General features: G+C 27.4%; 2 protein-coding genes across 2 annotated transcripts; one reads left to right on the top strand and one right to left on the bottom strand.

Moving 5' to 3' along the window:
- Positions 1-10047: 10047 nt before the first annotated feature.
- LOC150027846 (uncharacterized) lies at positions 10048-10659 on the top strand. The gene has a single exon (XM_090301462.1). It carries the CDS (start codon positions 10124-10126, stop codon positions 10412-10414), a length of 291 nt encoding a protein of 96 aa, XP_090157588.1. The 5' UTR covers positions 10048-10123; the 3' UTR covers positions 10415-10659.
- Positions 10660-11981: 1322 nt separating this feature from the next.
- Positions 11982-16416, bottom strand: LOC137836992 (uncharacterized). The gene is made up of 10 exons (XM_068645804.1): positions 16206-16416; positions 15127-15256; positions 14626-14764; positions 14316-14528; positions 13985-14123; positions 13397-13547; positions 13190-13299; positions 13016-13113; positions 12779-12848; positions 11982-12334 (listed from the first exon to the last, which is right to left on the bottom strand). The coding sequence occupies exons 1-10, from the start codon at positions 16296-16298 to the stop codon at positions 12245-12247; spliced, it is 1233 nt and encodes a 410-aa protein (XP_068501905.1). The 5' UTR covers positions 16299-16416; the 3' UTR covers positions 11982-12244.
- Positions 16417-19206: the final 2790 nt, after the last annotated feature.

Raw genomic sequence — 19206 nt, 5'->3', positions numbered from 1 at the left:
TGTGTTCCATATTAGTTAGGATTTTCTTGATTAATATCGGAGAGACTAATTTTCTATAGATATTAACTAAAATATTGATATATGTCATTGTTATTATTTTATTGATATTTGTAGTGATTATCTTTTATTATCAACATCAATGTTTTTTTTTTGTCAATTTATTATAATTATTTTTCTATTGCTAATTAGGATAATTTCTTATCTAAACAAGTAAGGGTTGAACATTTGTATTCTCTCGTCAAAAAAAGAGGAGTATTTTTGTTATATCCTACTGATTTTAATCATTGTAATTTTCGAGTTTTCGCTTTGATAATTATTTTTTACTTTTTTGTAATTTTTAATTATATCCTTCGGTGTTAAAGGAACAATGTATATATTTGTTAAGGGATTACTAGGTGTTGTTAGAGAATATCTAGTAGTGGCGCATTAAATTCAAGTTTAATTAAATTAAAGTTTAGTTGGTAAAACTTTTCCAATAACTTGTCAGCTTTAATAAGTCCAATCTGCACATGAATTCACCAACAAACGACAAAAACGACATCAGATATTTTATTTTAATGTTAATTAATCTTTTATATCGTGTATTCAATAATGTTGGAGTGTTGTTAGTACGTCACATCTTATTATAAAGTTGCATAATTAGTGTGTATAAAGCCTTTATTTTATTTAACATTTCATAGTTTTTTTATTTAACATTTAGTTTCGAGTCCATGTGCAACACAATCTAAACAAAGATCACGGCAACGTTAAGGTAGCGAGGACAATGGGAGAGCAACGGCAAGGACTAACGAGGACAAGAGGGCAATTTGATCTTTTAATCATTCATATATTGGTGCACATGAAAACCACGAGGGTGCATAAAGAAATAGCCTGAGTGAAGTTGAATTGTTTTTTTTTATTTTTGGGCCAAATTTGATTAAGCTCGCTAACCGATAAAAAAAACACGCCAAATTCACAACTTGTCCCCTTGAAGCCATGATGAGTTAGGGACTATTTCTTCCTGCACCTCCATATCTTCTTCTGCCACTTTCATACACAACATGAAAATACATTGTTATCCTTTGTGTCACCTCCATAAAGTAGTTTTTGGATTATGTGATCCGGAAACTCATTTGAAAAAAGACTTCTGGATTACATAACCTGGAAGCTAAATAAGGCTTCCGGATTATGCATTTCGAAAAATAATCAAACATATGAAAAAAAGGCTTTCAGATTATGTAATCCAGAAGTTAATTACAAATTTAAAAAATGATTTTTGGATTACGTAATCCGAAATATTATAAAGAGACATTTTTGAAAATTCGAAAAGTTATGGAGGTGAGAGAAGAAGGTATGGAGGTGCAGGAGAAAACAATCTGAGTTAGGAAGGTATAGAAATTTAGTGGAATCAAATTGAATGAACAACAAACCTTCTTTCATTAGGTAATGCAAGCCATATATATCACATAACACTATCTCATAAGGTTGAACATTAAAGCTTTAAAAATATTATTTATTGTGACATCTACTATCATAACTTTCTCCAAATCCCTTTTTGTCTCTCTTTTCCACTTTTTTTTTACCTTTTTTTAGGCACATTATATGTTTACAGTTTTTTTATGATAACAATATATAATAAATATAATTAAAAAATGTAATATAATTGTTATCATAATAAAAGTAATTATCACAACATAAAGAGTACAAATTGTAATATATATAAATTTATTTTTTACTAATTACCATATATCACCGCTTATGATTTTTTTTTCAATTTTTATAATTTCTGAAGATTATAGAAGTGAAAAAATAGTTGAGAGATTGAAGGATAGGAAAAATAAAAAAGGTAAAAGATAAGTACATAAAGAGAAATATATAAGATCAATCTACAATTATTAATTGTTATAGATGAAAAAAAAATATAAAGAGTAGAATTGTAATAAAATATGTATATAAAAATAGTTATTAAATAAGTTACTTTTTATTAATATTATAATTATATCATAAAAAAACATTTTCAATTCTTTATATCATAATTATCATATCTGATGCTCTGATACCATATAAGAAAATTGTATGTAAGAAGATGGAAAAAAGAGAAGATGTTTTTATTCTCTTGCGTGTACATTTACATCACTTCATGTATAAGAAATATATACTAGTGTAGGAAGTTTCTCTCTCCAAATTACAATCTAATTAGGTAAGGATCACCAATCATGAGATTCTATTAATTGCATATAATTGGGTACAATATCGTACAATATTGCATACAATAATTGCGTATAATTTGATAATTATTTCCTTAATAGAAAGACTCTAGATGGAATATTATGCATGTTGCCTCTACGAGCATGAAAGTTGGAGTGACCTTTAGGAGGATGATTATGCATGTTGCCTCTACGAGCATGAAAGTTGGAGTGACCTCTAGGAGGATGATTATGCATGTTACCTCTACGAGCATGAAAGTTGGAGTGACCTGTGATCTCTTGCACTTGCACAAGCTATGCATGATGATTGTGTCGATGGACAAATTTGTGGCTCCTTCTACTTTCGGTTGTAACATGATATCTTTGGTGATTCATTCTTGAATTATCTAATGAACTTACATCAGAAGACCGAATTCATTCACCATGTCAAGGATTTAAAGAAAATAGCACATAATTGCATGGAATAAAAAAATCATATGTTAAAAGCATATACAAATATGACCAAATAAATAAATAAATAAAAAAGCCAGAAAATGTTCACTTGTGAATGTTAAAAGTAAGCCTTTTTTACATGATAAAAAAAAGACAGACAAAAATGACAACTTTGAAAAAAAAAATCATCCTCTGATCAAACAAAACTAAGGAGAACAAAACCAAAACCTTACCATGTTATCAAGTCACAGTCTTTCCTAGGTTTCCAAATCTGAATTATCTTTTGAACAAAAGGCTGATGAAACCTGGGTCTGAATAAGGAAAATTTCAACATTGTCTGTAGATCTATTGCAACATGGATTGTTTATAAAAGGTAATAATAGTATGATGATAAAAGAAGGAAATCTTCACTCCGAAAGATATTTTAATTTTTAAAATCTAATTTTAAATATTTAGTTTATCTCATATTGATATTCTTTGTAAATCTATTCTAAAATTATTATATCAAGATGGTAATTAATGACAAGAGTCAAAAAGGAAAATATTTTCTATTAAAGCTAATTTAATCTTTAAAATCTAATTTTATATATTTCAGCGTTCGAAAGTTAGTTCTTCTATCATTGAAAATTTTATTATCACATATTCTAATTTTATTGTAGATGCTTGTCACCATGACTACACCAATCTTGACAAAAATAGTTGAGTTTTACACTACTGTCCAGATTTGGAACCGATTAATCACATAAAGGTCCAACTCAAGAACCCCAAAAAAGATCGCATTGTCAATACATTCTATTATATATCAAGAAAACGTGGATGTCCCATTGGAGCACTTATCTCGATTGATGAATACATTGAGATTATTCTTGATGGTCTATTTGAGGAATATGACATAACAATTCTCACGCTCAATGTCTTTGACATGAACACACGATATCCTCGATGTGAGTGGTGTGTTGAAAATCTCACATCAATTAAAAATAAAACTAAATTACAATATATAAGTAGGAGCAAACTTCTCATTAATAAACATGTTTAATGAAATTAAGTTAAGTTTAAATTTCATTATCTTAATAAATAAGAAGAAAAATTAAAGAAGTTAAAATTAATTAATACATAAATTAAAAATAATTTTTGTAAGAAGCTAATATAAAAAAAATTATAATTATGGGAAATTTATTTTCAACTTATGCAGAATTATTTTTTTCTTTACTTTTTTCTTGTAAGTACTTATAAATATATTTATCTTAATAGACAAGTTTTTAAAACATTGTTTAAACTACATCATTTAAAAAAGTATTATTATATCTTCTTAATAAGAAAATAAAGTTGATAACAAAAACACTCTGGCAAATGATTTCAAAATTCACCTAAATTTAAAAATATCCACATAATACATAAAATTATTATTTTTAACTATAACATATTTCCCATTTCTCTCCATAGGAATGTGAGGTTCAGTAGTAATCAGATAACAAAATACGTTTTTTTATTTTTTACAAGAAAAATTAATTAAATTGGAATTTTCACTATATAATAACTAATTCTTAATGATGATATCAATTATTCTTTAATTAAAATTAAATTAAATTAATTCTGATATAACTTATCTTCTTTTATAGTAGTCAAAGTAAGTATGATATATCTTCACTTTTATTGAAATTAAATTAATTACAATAAAATTTACTATTTACAATAATAATAATAATTGAATTAATTATTAGACAAAAATATATTTTATTTTTTATAAATTAATTATGTTATTGATTTGTATCATGATTAATTCAATTAATATTGAAAATGGTAACTTGTGTTAATCAACTAAGACTCAATAAATAAATAAAAACGTAAGCAAATTAATGTTATTAATATTAAAAAAAGTAACTTATTTATAATTAATTAAATTTGAAAGAAACTTTCTTTAAAAATTAACTAGTATATACTATTAAGTACACAACAAAAATAAGTTTCGATTGTGTATTTTGTGTAAAATACACAATGGTATTGTGTTATTCCAATGTGTTTTTATGACACAATACATAAGAGAAGATTTCAGATGTGTATTGTAATGTTAAACTTATTTAAATCAATAAAAAAATACATCTTCATCAAGGGAAATTTGCATAATAAAAATGTTTTTTTTTCATACAAAAATTAGGGATAAACTAAACCAAAATTGGATCAGAATACTAAAGCCCAAACCTACCTCAAGGTACACCCAAAATATATCCTCTACAAGTATGTTCATTCCATTCATATATATTTGAATTTAATATTTATATTATACTTTTCATAATTATTTTATGATTTATGTATAGATCAAATATATCTTCTTATTTTTATCATAATTAACAAATTTCGAGACAAGATTCAAGAAAAAGGATATTTTTATTTTTATTAATGATATGATTATTGTATTATTAAATTTAAAAAATACTTATATGTGAAGTTTTCATCGTGATTATCTCATTTATATATATATATATATATATATATATATATATATATATATATATATATATATTATTGTCTTAATTATATAAGGTGTATATTAACATTTATGTTTATAATTATATCACGTAAATATTTTATTTTAGTTGTTTAGTATCAGAACATTTTTAATAAATAGCAATGTTAAAGATGAGATTTCATGACTTAATTCTGTTCATCATAAATTTGAGTCAAATTAAGTTAAAAAAATATTTTTTTCTGATATAAATCAAAATAAACACAGCTCACCTAACCCAGAGATTAAACATGTTTAAGTCGAGTTGAAAATGAGTGAATTTGTAATTTATTTACATAGAAATTTAGAATCTTCATTTAATTCATCAATATTTTTTTACTATTAGAAACAAGTAGGTCGTGTGAACCTATAACAAATCATTTTTTATTGTACTGTAATAAATAGGTGAATAAAGTTAATACAGTTCTAACAAATATATAAAATATGTTAGAAAATAAAATATATTTAAGTGAAATAACTCATCTAGTGAATTGCTGCAATATTTCTAGCTCACTATAAATCAAATTAACTCACTATGACCATTCCAACCATGATTATGGTGTTAGTCAAAATTTTAGAGGTACATATATAAATACTCTTTTCAAACCATCAAGATTGAGAAGCATTATGTTAATCCTTTTTTTTTCTTATTGTAGAATGAAGCAATGCTTACATAGTTACTATAGGGGCAATTGCTTCCTGCACCCTATAATTTTGAACCTGCACCCAACACAATTTTAAAATTTTGAAAATACCCTTTATTCTGAAAATGAAAATAATGCATTTCGAAAGAGATTATTGTGTTCCGGATATAAAAATCCATAAACAAAAATCAAAATCCTATTCCGCATAAAAAAAATCTGGAATTGAAAATAATACATTCTGGAAAAATTTATCTATAAGAGATTATCGTGTTCTGAAAAAAGGGATCTGAAATGTAATTTTATATGTACCTTATATTTTTAAGGATATTTTCGTCTTTTTCTTGTAATTGGGTGCATTGCAGGAAGCAATTGCCTACTATAGGAGTTAACCAGCAAAAGTGGGCTTTGCTGTACTCTATTGCATTGGGCTTTTGGTGTATTCTACCGAATTGGGCTCAACACATTTGAAGAAAGAAAACGGGCAAATTCTTCCTCCATATCCATTGGTTCTTCCTACACCTCCATAATTAATGTGAATTTTTTTTTGTCCTTTTTTAAAAATTTAAATATTCTAATTCTCTCTTAACATTACAATACACTCCTTCATTTTCTTCTTGTGGAACCAGTACAACTACTCATAATAAATGTGTATTTTTGTTACCAAGAATGATTTGAATTTCGTCTATGAATGTATAGTTTCTCTTCCCATACAGATTGCCACAGCGATAACAATCAACGTAAAAGACTTGTCTTATTGCGAAGGTATATTTAATTTTTTTTTCCTGTGAATCTTCCTCACACCATGTTTGGACCTTGTTTTTTTATGTGTTGCTTTGATATTGGATCATACCATCCGATTTTTTTTTTATTAACATCTCGAATTGGAAAATCCATTATATATAATCGAATTCAAGATATCCATAATTATACAATTCAATATATTATTTGAAAAAAATACTGGATTGTACAATTCGATTTGCAATACAAATTAAATGTACACAAAATTGGAAACTAAAATCGAATTTGAGATTGCCTACTGGATTGTACAATCCAATATACAAAACAAATTCACAAATTGGATTGTATAATTTGATATGCAATCTCGGATCCGATTTTAGCTTTCAATTATTCAATCCGATGTCTACATTTTAAATGAGAGGTGTTATGGATTACTCAATCCATACCCACAAACACTACAAGAAAATCATGAAATAGAAACCAATTTTTAGAGATCAAAATAATTAGTTGCAATAGTAACTAAATTAGAGAACATTTTAGAAACTAAATAAAATAATGTTTTCTAAATTAGTTTATATTATTGTTAAATAGTTTCTAAATTAGTATCTAATTAGCAACAAAAGTTTTAACTACCAATTATTTAGTTTTTAAAACTTTGGTTGTTAATTAGATACCAATTTAGAAACTATTTAACAATAATAGAAACTAATTTGTAGTTTCTAAAATGATTTCTAATTTAATTACTATTGCAACTAATTATTTTAGTCTCTAAAAATTGGTTTCTATTTTATATATTTTTTTAAGTAAAATACGTTTAGAATTTTAAAATTATATGAAAATGTGGGAAGAACCAATGAAAGTAGTGCACGGAAAATTTGCCAAAAAAACGAATCCTTAATGGACTTGTCCATTTTTATTATATAATCTAGAATTCATTTTTTTATATGAAAACAAATCTTATAAATCTAAAAATATTTTTTCATAAAAAAAAAATTCTAAATTATATAATCTAATATTATCTTCCGAATTGTACAGTAAAAATAATAATTTTTAATATTTTGAATTGTATAATTTAAAATTCTATACTACACAATCTAATATAAAAGAATAACTTTAAGATTGTATAATCAGAAACACTTTGTTCCTTTAATCCATCCACAAATACAAGGTATAGAATAGAAATTAATTTTTAGGGACCAAAATAATTAGTTGTAATAGTAACTAAATTAGAGATCATTTTATAAACTAAAAAAAAATTGGTTTCTAAATTAGTTTCTATTATTGTTAAATTGTTTATAAATTGGTATCTAATTAGCAACCAAGGTTTTACATACCAAATTTAGAAACTAAATAATTGATAGTTAAAATGGTCTCTAATTTAGTTACTATTGTAACTAATTATTTTGGTCTCTAAAAATTGGTTTTATTTGATAATTTTCTTGTAGTGACAGTAACGAAAAGAGGGAATTTGATTTTTTATTTGCATCACTTCTTGCTCCATTAACACATTGATGACTTTCATTAACTATAGGTTTCAATATGGAAGGAAGTTAAATTTGAAGAATAAAAAAGTTTTTAAGGATCTGAGATTTATAGTTAAAGATTTTAAGACTTGAAACTGATTTTAGTTACTTAGATATAGTGTTTAATATAAATAATCGATATTAAAATAATACCATGCAATATATAACACTATCATTTAATTTTAAAAAGTATACGATTAAAATATAATTATTTAAAAATCATGTTAATCTTTTAACTGAGTTAATGACTCAAAGTATAACTTGAGTATATCTTCAAAATGTACTGCATAAATTTTCTAAACTAGAATGTAGAAAAATTAATTTGAAACTGAGATGAGTTGGTTTAAAAAAATATTTCTTTGTTCTATTATTGATAGAAAGTATCTACTGACTTACATATAATTAATTTCTATTAAAAACCAAACTAATCATTTTTAGTGAAACATACTAGTAAGTATTTTATCCCTTTTGTTTGATGCTACTATCAGTTTTAATCATTGGTGAATAATAATATGCAACAATGCTAAAAGAAATGAACATAATACATCAAAATGAGTGCTTAGTCACAAGTAAAAGAATCCATAATACATCAATCTTATGAGGTTTGGACACTTTTCTTAAATGACGTGTCTGTGTCGGATACACGTATCTGATACCGACACTCGTATAACATTCGTAGGATATGTATTGATGAAGTGTCTAATTCAAAAAATATTTGTTGGATTTCTGACACTTCTAACACAAATTTGAAAAAAAAATACATTAATTTTCTAAAAACTCAAACTTATTGTATAAATTTTTAATATGATTATAAAAATAAGAAACAAATAATTTTGAATCAACCATACAAAATATCTTTCTACTAAAAAAAACTGAAACATAGTAATGCATGTGAATCTTTATTGTTAATTTATATAATTTATAATTATATAATATAAAGATTTGTGTATCTGTGTCCTACATTTTAGAGATTATACGTATCACCATATAAGTATTCGTATAGTGTTATATATCTATATCTACATAGTACATCACTCTTGAAAGTTTACATGGAAAAGAAATAGGGAGTGAAAGACCCAAATGAGAGAAATTAGTTAAATTAGTTGAACTCACGTGCATGGATTATGAGATAAAAGTTTTGAAGTAGGACAACACACGTGCATTGCCAAGTAGAAATAAATGCAAAGCTCCCCATTAAAGAAGAAGAAAAAGGAAGAAGCCAGCTCAAGAATGCCAAAATATCCAAAAACGCAACTACTTATTTGATTTTAAATTATATTTTTTAAACTATTTTTCGAACAATACTCTTGTATAATTAAGAATAATCACTATAGTGCTATTTATATTGAAAAATACAAATAAATGGTATATTATCATATAATCACAAATTATAGTATATAATAATGAGTATGCTTACTCTATAATAATAATAATAAAAATTGTTAAATATGTTTTTTACCTTTACACGAAATTAGTTTTCATCTCTAATTCAAACTTTAGACCTTTTAGATATTTGTAGTATATAATAATCAGGTATACTTACTTTACAATAATAATATTAAAAATGGTTAAATATGTTTTGCGTTCATGTACTTTTATGCAAAAAAAAAAAAAAATTTCCTAGTATAAATTTTAGACCTTTTAAATATTTGTTATAAAAAAACTATTAGAATAAATCATTGCTAAATTTTGTTACGTGACAAACGAATCTTCAGTGTGAACCAAAATTTTAAGTTTAAAATATTAAATATTTCATGTTGATAATTGACATAAATGTTATAATATTATAATATATTTCAGCTTGAAAATTTGTTTGTTACGTACAAAAAAGACATTTATAAATACTTATTCTAATAGTTTTCTTATTATAAATATTCAGGAAATCTAGACTTAAAAAAAAAACAATTGTGTATTATATACCATAAAAAAAAGAAAAAGATATTTAACCCTATTAAAAATAACAACAATGACTTATTGGTTATCTACATAAACTTTTTTTAGTTATAAACTTATAAAGAGAGCCAAGCTTACCTTGCAAACCACATAGCCTTGTAGGTGGTTTGTGAGTGAGAAAACAAAAGAGGGCACAAGAAAATGAAGAAGGGTCTCTCCTTAGTGTTGGTGATGATTGTGATCCACAGCTATTACGTTGTGAACGCCAAGTATGAGGGTTTCATAGGCAATAACTTGGAATCAGAGTTCTCATTTGATTCCCATGTGAGCAGAATGCTGTATGATGTGAGCCTGTCAGTGTGTGGCAAAACAGGCAACAGAAACAACAAAGCTGTATTTTGTCCAGAATTACTGGGTTATCGTAGCTGCTTGCCGGATGCAAATGGAGGTGGCCCTATACAGCGTTGTGATGATTACACCAGAGGTTGCTAAGAACATATTTTATAGTCTTTATCACATGGAATTAATCTCAACTGTTGCATTATGTTTTTGTCATAATATCTGATGCTGTATGTATGTAATAACTAATGCTTATGTGCTGATTGTATTATTGTGTATCATTTGTACTACAAGCTTATCAAATGTTGATATATATGGAATAATTCCTGTGAGATGGAAAAGTTTCTGAGAAATAAATGTGCATTAACTGCAGGAATTTCTGGAGTTTTTGTTTTCCATGTTTGTTTGATAAATTTGCAAATCTGAGTTGTGTTCAAGGCTAACTCATGCAATTCTATCAGAATTATATCAGAATTCTGTAAATTATATCAGAATTTTGAGAACAGAGACAGATCACACCAAGTTAATGTGATAACAAACAACATAGAAGTGACAAAACAAGACTTACAATGAAGTAACTTATTGTATGAATTGATAAAAGTTGCAACGGATATGCAAATGCTCTTTATGTAAAGAGCTAGCTGTTTTCTAATAAAATGTGAAGTATTAAATTTAATTGTCTTGAGTAAAACTCATGCAATTCTATGGAATTGATAAAATAATTGACATTAAAAGGTTGAGTTCTGATTTCATGGTCAAGACTTAAATTCAGATTTAAAAAATTCTTATAATATTGAGATTTATGGATCTTAATAATCTCAATACAGAAATCACAGAAAAATAACTCTTTTCATATATTTTTAGAAAAATAATAATTTGTAAATTATTTGTTACTCACTAATGGAAATATAAAATTGAAAAGTGGAGAGAAGGATAGATTCTGAGTTTAAGTCCCATGTAATAAAAATTAATATACTAACAACTGAAATATCTAGTTCACTTATTTATTAATAAGTATCTATTTGAGAGACTATGAAATAAAATCTATCCTTGATATAAAAGTATTTTTGTGGCTTTTAAGTTAACCCAAATTTAGCTAAAAGGACATTTCATTCAAGCTAAAAATTTAAAGAAAGTAAAAACTTAAAAGTTTAAGTGATATATTTCTCGAAACAAGTTTAAATACACAATAAACTCGTTAATTAAGAAATATAAATTAACAAGTCGTTTATAAGTTTTTGAGCTATTGTTATATTATAAAAATTTGTTGAGTAAATAGAGTCTTTCTCATAACGACCTTCAGTTGTTTTGTCATCTTTTAAAAGAAGTAAATTCTATCTTCGTGCACTAATCTTTCATAGATCCAAGGTTTAATTTCAATTTTTACAACTCAATTTGAACTTCTCTTTCCATTCATTGTATCATCTAAATTAAAAAATTAAACACATTTTACTATCCCGTCAATCAAACAATCTCCCTCACCTTCTGTACAATGTAATGCACATTGTTCATCACAAACAAGTGAGTCAAATACATCCTAGTAGAGCTTACGCTTCACATCCAAGTTGAATTGCAATATCACAATAATCTACAAAGATCATATTTTGATTCTAGGACCACAATAATCAACACAAACAAATGATTTAACTAACGTATAAACTAATTTTTCTTTTTTACTTTTCTATATTGTTTTCCTCTTATAAGATATTATGGAGAGATATGTCCACAAAGATCATATTTTGATTCTAGGACCACAATCCACAGGTATAATCTACTCTGAGGTGGCCAACATAACATACAAATGGAAAAAACTTCAATCAAAATGGCTTCTATGTCAAAGTTGGGTAGTACAATTAGAGTCACCTACCAACTAAACAAAAATAAATTGAAAACTTGTAACAAAAATTACAATTTTCCTCCGTTTAAAATTAAAAAATTCCCACCTGAATAGAATTCAGACAATTGTTTCGGTTGACAACGTCCTCACCGAACTACCAAACCTTGGGCTGTCTGAGACCCATCCTCCGTTATTTTGTTGGCCTGAATGGTACTGATAACATTTGCAATATTTCCCTGGAAAAAGGAAACAAGTAATTACACAATATAGCCAATCAGAAACCTGTTATGCGTGTAGAAGCAATGTTATTTCATCGAGTTACTCAACAATCAAAATGTCATTAACTGCACAGCCATCATCAAGAACAAATCGCATCATATATTTAAGCATAAACAAACATTGTCCAGAAAAAAAAAAACTAGTGAAATAATAATTAAAATTGTATGCACCACCAATATTCCAGACATGGAATGAATAAAAAACACCTTCAGGGGATAATTTTATTCGTAAAACAGTCCAACTTTCCCATTTGCAGCATAATTCAAACTGACAGGCTTTTAAAATCTTAAAGTCAAATATTGTTCATGATATTACAGATCATAAATTCAAGGCAATACTTATTATGTGAATGGATGTACAAAAATAGGACGATTAAAAATTATAGACAAGAAATTCTTTACCCTCCATGATCCTAGCTTAGTTCTCAGTGCGTGCCATTCGTGCTGGCCAAACACACGATCAGTAGGATGACTGCACATTTAACACTTGCATCAAATCATGTATAATAGCAAAATGAATTTCAAATTGAGGGGAATATGATGCTGAATAGAAATCATTAAGGCTAACATGTCCATGTGCCCCCAGATCAGCTTAAGCCAGTTGGGTGCAGAGAGACGAGAATTTGAGGTAGAAAATACCTGACAACTATTACTTGATTCATTTGGTCCATCTTACAGTCAATTAACTTGGAAGTTATTGCTTTAACCACCCATATTTCAACCTCATCATCATTGATCTGAAAAGGACGTTGCAACATTTGATTATGCTAGAAAGAATACAAATACAAGCATAGAAATCAAATACAATTTTACCTGAAGTGTGTCCCTAATAAGTTCATATGGAATTTGGCAAGAACCATCAGAGCTAAGATCCACCAATGAGACCAGCCTCATTTTGGAAATGCATTCTTCATGTACAAGGCCTAAAACATGAAAACATTGTGATAGTAAAATTAAGTAGAACAGAGCCCTACACATGTGACTATTGATGAACATGAATAATTTATGAATGGTATTTACCATAGCTTTTCAACAAGGTGGAATTTGCAGCATAATAGTCTATGTATGCATCTAGTCTCTGGGTAAGAAAAATCTTAAGGAGCTGATATACTGGAGCATATTTGTCATCCTTCTCCAGTTGCCCAACTGCAGGCAAGTCCAGTAAATCGCACTACAACATGACAATTAACTTAGTGAATGCTCTTCCAGAACTTACAGCAGTCTAGGCCAAAATTTGCATTAAAAATAGTGGGCATAGATATCTAGAGGACAACTAATTATGAGGGGATAATATAAAGCAACCTAAAGACAAATAGAAGTTCCATATAATGATGACCTATAACAAGAAGAAAACATCCCAATAACCTTATGAGTTTTAGTAAAAAGCAATAAATCACCATGGTTCACTGTTTCATACCTCTATGTCTAATTATACACACACACAAAGACTGGAAAGTCAAGCACCTAAGCATAGGAAGCAATTGAAAAAACATGTGATGATATTACAACTGGCAACTCCTAAAAATAATTGAATGTAGGTAGCTGAAGCAGTAAGATCATAAAACCTTTCAAATATCACACATATACATGATTACAATAAAAAAGTACCTGAAATATATCAGGTGCCCTCACAAATTCCACAATTGCACGTGCGGCCTCCTCCTTGGCTTCACTCAAAACATGCACATCTTCTCCCACAAAAGTCGCAAGATAATTGGTCAGGAACTTAAAAGCATCCTTTGACATGCTGAGATAAAATGAGATGCAGTACTAATTATTTATATTAAAAAATGGAGATTGAAAGATGGATACAAGATTTCTGTCTCAAGGGAGCACAGTAATACTGACGGGAAGAAACTTAAGTAGTACTCTCCCTCCAAAGAGAGATAAGGAGAACATACATAAAATTGAGCTAAATAGGAATTCATTTCAGCTGTACCTTTTATTTTCCTTCAAAATATTGGAGAGAGTGAGAAAGAGCTCTCTCTGTTCAGGTATCCCAATTTTCCAGTCTTTCAAGAAGCGGTCCATCTTTTTGAATGAAGGTATAATGTATTCTGTGACTTTCCCATCAACAGCTAAAGTCAATACCTTCATGTAGACATAAAACTGGCAGTATGGAGTCTCCAAAAGATTGTACAGATTGATCAAACTGTAAAAGAAAAGAGAATCTATTTTAAATCAATAATATAAATAGTTACAATAGCATGCATACCAAAACTGTTAAACCAATTAGCATCTGATATTACATCTTCAATCGCACGACAGGCTTTTCGTTTGGCTGCTGAACTATTTTTGCAGTTATAACTTTTACAATCTCCATTACTTCATCTGTACTCTCAGTCTTTGTAACAAGATTGCAGATTATAGTGAAGATGGACTCTATATCTGCTATTAAGAAATAGAAAAACTTGTTAGCACTCGCATTACGCTGGTAAAATTACAGTATTCTATCACCCTGAGCAGTTCTGTGTGCAACAACAAATTTGATTCTAAACAAGAAAACGAGAAATGCAACACCCAAAAAAGGAGCCACAAATGCAACATAATCAAGAAAAAAGGATTAGATGATCACACATCAACAATGCCATAATAAACCAAAGTAGCCGAGTTGGCAAAAGATCCAGCTCAGATGATTGCATAACAAATACACATTGTAAGTGATTTGTGTTTTTTATCTATGGAACTAGAACCAAACCAAAAATGGAAGATGAATACAATACCAGAAGTGGCACAAAAGAGCATTCTACCTTTATCCGAAACCTTTGAGAAAATCAATTCAGCAGAGGTAATCATCAATGATGCTAGCTCCAACCACTTTCCCATAACAATGAACTCTTGAGCCTCAATGCAGAGTCTACTAACTTGTGGCTCAGCAACCTGACCAACCAATATGGGAAGCACTAAATTCACAAATAATACAAGCACCAACTTAAGAACATCATAAAAGACACGAGTGCACAGAGAAGAAATAGAACAAAATAATGTAACATCAAACCCTGAAAATACGAAAAAAGAGAGAAATGCTAGGAACAAACTCTCTCCATTGATTGAAATTTATTAGAACTCACAAAATTTGATGAGTCTCACAACTTATTTAATGACTATCTCTCCTGACTTTGTAGTTTTCAGTAAAATTTTAACCAACAAGAGAGAGTGTGTTAGGAAGAGTATGTTCCTAGTACTCCTCAATATAAATCACAATAACATTACCAACAAAACTTTTATCCCATTAGGTGAGGTTAGCAACATATATCACACGACACCATTTTAGACATTAAACCAAATCTTTAGAGATATCATTTACCATGGGATTCCTCTTAACAACTTCCTCCAGTGTCTTTCATGGTCCCTCAGTCTCCTTCTTTACGAGACTAAAAGCATGCAATCTACTCAGTAAACGATTTTCTGTATCTATTGTTCAATCAGTGTGACATCAATAATACCTCCTCGCGTATAGTTATTTTTTATTCTATCTTTTCTTGTGTGAACACACAACCATTCTCTTTTCCATTCAACCTATCAAACGAATCTAACAATTACATAACCATTCCCACCCTTTCATTTTCCAAAAATGGACACAAATCTGGGAAACTTCCACAACATAACGATACAGAAAGCATTTTCACACAAACCCAACTACTTGAATTCACCTTCAGAAGGCACCGTGTCTCACAAACTCAGATTCAATTTCAAGTCCCACAAACAATTTGCCTTTGCGATGAAATAATAACGAAGCAAAGAAATAAGCAAAAAATGGAACCATTTAAAATTAGTCTAGAGAAGGAAAAACAAAGAATAAGGGTTTGGGGGTAAGGAAGGAAAATACCTCAGGACCGGCATCGGCCCAAGCGAGTTCGGAAGCGAATCGAACGACAGAGAGCGCCGCGTCTTCTTCTGAGGTTGGCACCACAGTCGTCATTGTTTCTGTTACTGAGACTCTGAGAGGTTACAAAGGAACCCGCAGCACAGAAGAAGAAAGGAAGAAGAAGGTGTTAGTAACCAAAAAAACTCCTTATTAACTCACTCTTGAGTTAATTAATAATAATTAATATTAATATTCTATAAATTTAATAACCTTTATGTAATTATCATTTTTAATATGATTTATTTTATTATTTTAGTCTTTAAATTTTATAATAATTATTTTATATATAAATGATAAAAATAAAAAATTGAATATATTCGTAAAATAACTTGTTTTCGCTAGTATTTTTAATATGATTTATTTTATTCTTTAAATTTTATAATTATTATTTTTAAATTTAATTGATTACTATAATGAAATATTATTTCTAATAAAATTATTTATTTTATAATTATCTTTTATTAATATATTTTTTAAATTTAATAATATTTTTTATCCACGACATTAGTAAAAAAATTATAATTTCTTTTATAAAATATCTTACCGTTTTATTTTTTTAAACTAAAATACTTATCTACAATAAAAAAACTAACTACAAAATAAATAAAAACTACCTAAAATAAAATTATAAAAATTACTATAATTTTTAATTACATTTTTTATAATTTAATAATATATTTTATTTTAATAATTATCTATAAATAAAGATACATTTATTAGATACCTTCTAATAAATAAAAAATTATTTATTTATTTATTTAAAACAACAAATTGAATAACTTCTTATTTTTAAATAATTAAATACTTTTTTTAGATATTACATTTTTTAATACTATTTTTACAAAATTATATATGTATATATATTTTTTTATTTTTTAATTAGTTCTTCATAAAGTAATAAATTTATATATTTTTAATGTAATAAAAATAAAAAATATACTCAATTTTAATAATTATGATAAAAATTAAAAAAAATTACTTTTTATTTTTATAAGAAAAAAAATGAATACATGTATTTTCATAAGACACATATTATAATTATTAATAATTAACCATTCCTTTCTTAATTAATTAATAACTTTCAAGTTTTGTGTTCATCATTCCTCTTAGTTCGATTTTTGTATCAAAATGGTGCAATTCGTTTTCATTTTTACTAGAATATGTAAGTTATATTTTGTTGACAATACTTTATTTGAAGAAAGTTGTCATGTTGGTCCACGACTTTAATGTGAATGAATATTGAATGAAGAAGTTGTGATTGAATATAACAACTTTAGAACAAAATTAGATTTCAGAAAGTCATGTAGTATAAACACGACTTTAATTAGCATAGGTTCAGGGTTTAACATAAGTTGTGTGGGTAAAACATTATGAGGAGTTCAGTTGTTTTTGTTTTACATTATAGTTGTATCACACCCACACGATTTTATTTTTTGATTTTATTTTATTTTTTGTAATGTGTTTAGGATAAATTTAAAAAAATATAATGTTTCTCAATAATAAGCTTGAATAGGTAAATTATTTAAAATGTTGTGTAACATTTGATGTATGTATGAATATATTAATTAAAACAATAATGTATTAAAAAATTTATTTAGAAATTTATTTTGCATATATTTAATAAATTATGTTAAAAAATATGTAATAAAGTTTGTTAAAAATTATAATATTATAATACTTTGTTGGATGTATATTTATTTTGCTGATTGAAAAAGGTGTGAAGAATTTCAAATAAGAGAATTAGATTAAGTAATAAAAATCACATGAAATGTAAATTTGATAATGAAATTGTTGTTATTATATAAGTGAAACAAACTATCAATGAGATGTTGTGTCATAAGGAAGGTTTCTTCTTTGTCTTCGAGGTTGTTCTTATGGGTCATGTTTGATAGATATATTTGGAGGCAAGGGTGGTGGAGTATCATCATTGTGTTCTCCTTTGTTGTCCTTAGTTGGATTATCGGACTCATGGCATCATGGGACAGTAACAATGCATGGATGATACTTGAAAAAATGTGGATGAAAGTGTCAAACATGTTTAATGGACCATAAAAAATTAATTGGTTGAGATGGAAAAGTCGTGTAAGTGGAAGGAATTTGTTGGTACGGAAATTAGGAAAACATGTTGTGGTAATAGTCCATATATTTGAACATTTTAGTTGGTTGCAAACTAGACTGACCAAAAGTTTCGTGTTGAACACTTGAAGAAGATCCAATATGATGATGAAGGGGCTTTGAATGAGGTTGTTCGGTGTGGTGTGATATGTCTTACTGTTGGAAAAATAATTATTAGTATAGGTTGAATAAAAATAAAACAGTAAATTAATTGTAAAATAAACTTGTATCATTGTCAAATGTAGGTTATAAAGGTGTAATGTAGCGAATAATAAGTCCAATGTATCATTGTGTGTAATGTGTATTATCACGCAAGCAACCATTTTCATTAAACTAAATTTCAATTAGTCGATTATGTCGGTTATTCCACATTGCGACCCACCATTTATGATATCGTGGTCAATATCTATTAGTTATTCATCTCCTATCCTTTTTGTGCACATGATCTAGGTTTAATGGGTCGTTGAAATACTTTGGCGAAACTCAAAGTACTAACCTTATCAACTTAATGAAATTCAACTATTGTAAAATAAGTAAGAGGAACAATTTTCTAACTTATAAGAGAAATGTCAATAGCAATGAGACAACTAACTTTATTGTACCCATAAGGAGTCCATAAAAATTGTCAAGACATGTCAGAAACATGAGTAAGTGAAAAATAATGACAAAATGTATAATTTCAATGGGTTTGATAGAAAACTTGTTTCGGTTAGAGGTTATCAAATGTATTACGTGTTTGAGTAATTGCATTGGTAGTTATGTGTGTGCTCATGTATGTATGTTAAACAATAAGTATGTTAAACATTAACCCCATAAATTAATTTAATTAATGGAGGTTTTTTTAACC

Source organism: Phaseolus vulgaris, chromosome 4 (assembly GCF_051622355.1).
Source record: "Phaseolus vulgaris cultivar YP4 chromosome 4, ASM5162235v1, whole genome shotgun sequence".
Classification (NCBI taxonomy): Eukaryota; Viridiplantae; Streptophyta; class Magnoliopsida; order Fabales; family Fabaceae; genus Phaseolus; species Phaseolus vulgaris.
The sequence above is the reverse complement of the archived record's forward strand: the minus strand, read 5'-3'. Positions and strand labels throughout refer to the sequence as shown.

What these genes read in the sequence shown, in the direction of transcription:
- LOC137836992 (XM_068645804.1), bottom strand. Translation starts at nt 16,298, where the DNA reads ATGACGACTGTGGTGCCAACCTCAGAAGAAGACGCGGCGCTCTCTGTC. An exon ending in CACCTTGTTGAAAAGCTATG is followed by an intron (nt 13,300 to 13,396) that starts GTAAATACCATT and finishes TTCATGTTTTAG; the next exon opens with GCCTTGTACATGAAGAATGC. An exon ending in AATCAAGTAATAGTTGTCAG is followed by an intron (nt 12,849 to 13,015) that starts GTATTTTCTACC and finishes TTAAATGTGCAG; the next exon opens with TCATCCTACTGATCGTGTGT.
- LOC150027846 (XM_090301462.1), top strand. Translation starts at nt 10,124, where the DNA reads ATGAAGAAGGGTCTCTCCTTAGTGTTGGTGATGATTGTGATCCACAGC.